Source organism: Camelina sativa, chromosome 4 (genome assembly GCF_000633955.1).
Source record: "Camelina sativa cultivar DH55 chromosome 4, Cs, whole genome shotgun sequence".
Lineage (NCBI taxonomy): Eukaryota > Viridiplantae > Streptophyta > Magnoliopsida > Brassicales > Brassicaceae > Camelina > Camelina sativa.
The window spans coordinates 15,201,363-15,202,990 of record NC_025688.1 but is presented as its reverse complement, the minus strand read 5'-3'; the positions used below and the strand labels follow the sequence as shown (position 1 = coordinate 15,202,990).

The following is a 1,628-nucleotide window of genomic DNA, read 5'->3' as shown; positions in this document are numbered from 1 at the left end:
AAGATTTACCTGTGACGTTATTAATTTGTGTAAATTGATATCCGTCCCAATCCTTCCTGCAAGACTAACAATAACACTAGGGAATAGAAGCTCCGAGATTTCAGCTTTCAGCATTGCTATGTTCTGGCATAACCTGTCAAATAAAGCAGCAACAATGATCACTCAGTGCAAGATTTTACTTCAATCCTTTAATGGTAACTCTGGTAAATAGGAACCAACGAGATACCTTATCGGGACATCCTCACATAAAGCGATCATAGAGTACACAAGCTGACAAATCCATCTATCAAAGTTTTTATTATCTGTGGACCACACTTCGGACTTCTCCAGAGAAAAGTTCTCAGCTAGGAGGCCAAAATGAACCATTCTTGAGTAATTTAAAAAAAGAGGAATGAAACATGAATGAAAACAGACATATCCATGACATGCGCAAATGTAATAGCCAAAAGGAATTTAAGGCTCTAGAAAAAAATTAACTACCTTTGAACTGCTTTTGGCTATCCAGTAAGATCTTTTCCACAATGTCAAGGTTCACGCTCCTGCCATGCACCTACCAAAAAAAAAAAAACATATCTGAACAGGCAGAGCAGTTTTCATCTTAGGATACCCTAACAAGATTGGGAAATCCACTATAAATCATTCATTTTTTTAAGTAGTCACTGAATATATATCATGATATGATTTTTGAATCAATTTTCACAACTTTCTGAAAGAACCATATCTAATATACCCAACAGCAGACTATTGCTGAAAACAATGCCTGCCCCAATTTATCCGCGAAATATCAACCAATGAAAAGTAGCATAAGACCAGAAAGCTAATCCAGATAAAAGGCTCACCTCAATGGAAGATCTCTCACATGAATCGAAAGATGATAATGCTTGCTGCCCCCTTTCGGTTGAAAGAATTCCCTAAAATAAGAAGAGAGGGACATCTATAATCTATATAGCTAGTTTTTTTTTTAAAAGTAAAGCAAATTTTGCAAACAATTAGCCTTTCAGAGAGGAGACAATGAAGCACAGCCCCTACAATGCATGGAAAGCTGAGAAGGGGATTACATATGTTTTTACCCAAATGTAAATGCACATAAGACAGAAATATCATAACTTTCATGAGTGTGATTGTAGATTAGTAAATTATTAACAGATCAGACATTCGACGAGGAATAAAGATGAGAAACAATGTGTTAAACATGAAACAACAGAACAAACTTTAAAGTCGATTGCAGAATTGAGAAAAAAATGCCAAATTAGATAATAGCAAACATTACGAAATTTAGAGGGACTATCAAATTACTACAGCTAAATCGAAAGATAAGACCAACCAAACAATTGACAGAAAATAAAAAAGCAAGGCCAAATCTGTGTAGGTACGAAAGTTAGAAAACTGACCCGAAGAGTTTGAGATGTTACATCAATAATCTTTACAGAGTCATCTAAAAGATACTTCTTCAAAACTTTCAGCAGTGTGATAAGAGTTTCATCGGATATGCCGTTCTCAGTGAAAGATCTCAATTTTGATCCAGTATTCTGGCAAACAAATTGACGATCATGCATGGAGCCCAGCTCCCCAGGAAGACGGAAAACAACAGTGTGCGGGTTACTAATACCAACCTTCAGTAAAAAAAA

At 35.8% G+C, this 1,628-nt stretch overlaps 1 protein-coding gene across 1 annotated transcript in view; it reads right to left on the bottom strand.

Annotated features, from left to right (window-relative positions):
* Positions 1–1,628, bottom strand: part of LOC104780632 (serine/threonine-protein kinase ATM-like) — a 35,256-nt gene that overhangs the window by 11,990 nt on the left and 21,638 nt on the right. Inside the window, 4 exon segments of the mRNA XM_019244691.1 lie at positions 10–133; positions 227–344; positions 481–550; positions 840–911. Of these exon segments, the coding sequence (XP_019100236.1) occupies positions 10–133; positions 227–344; positions 481–550; positions 840–911 (384 nt within the window).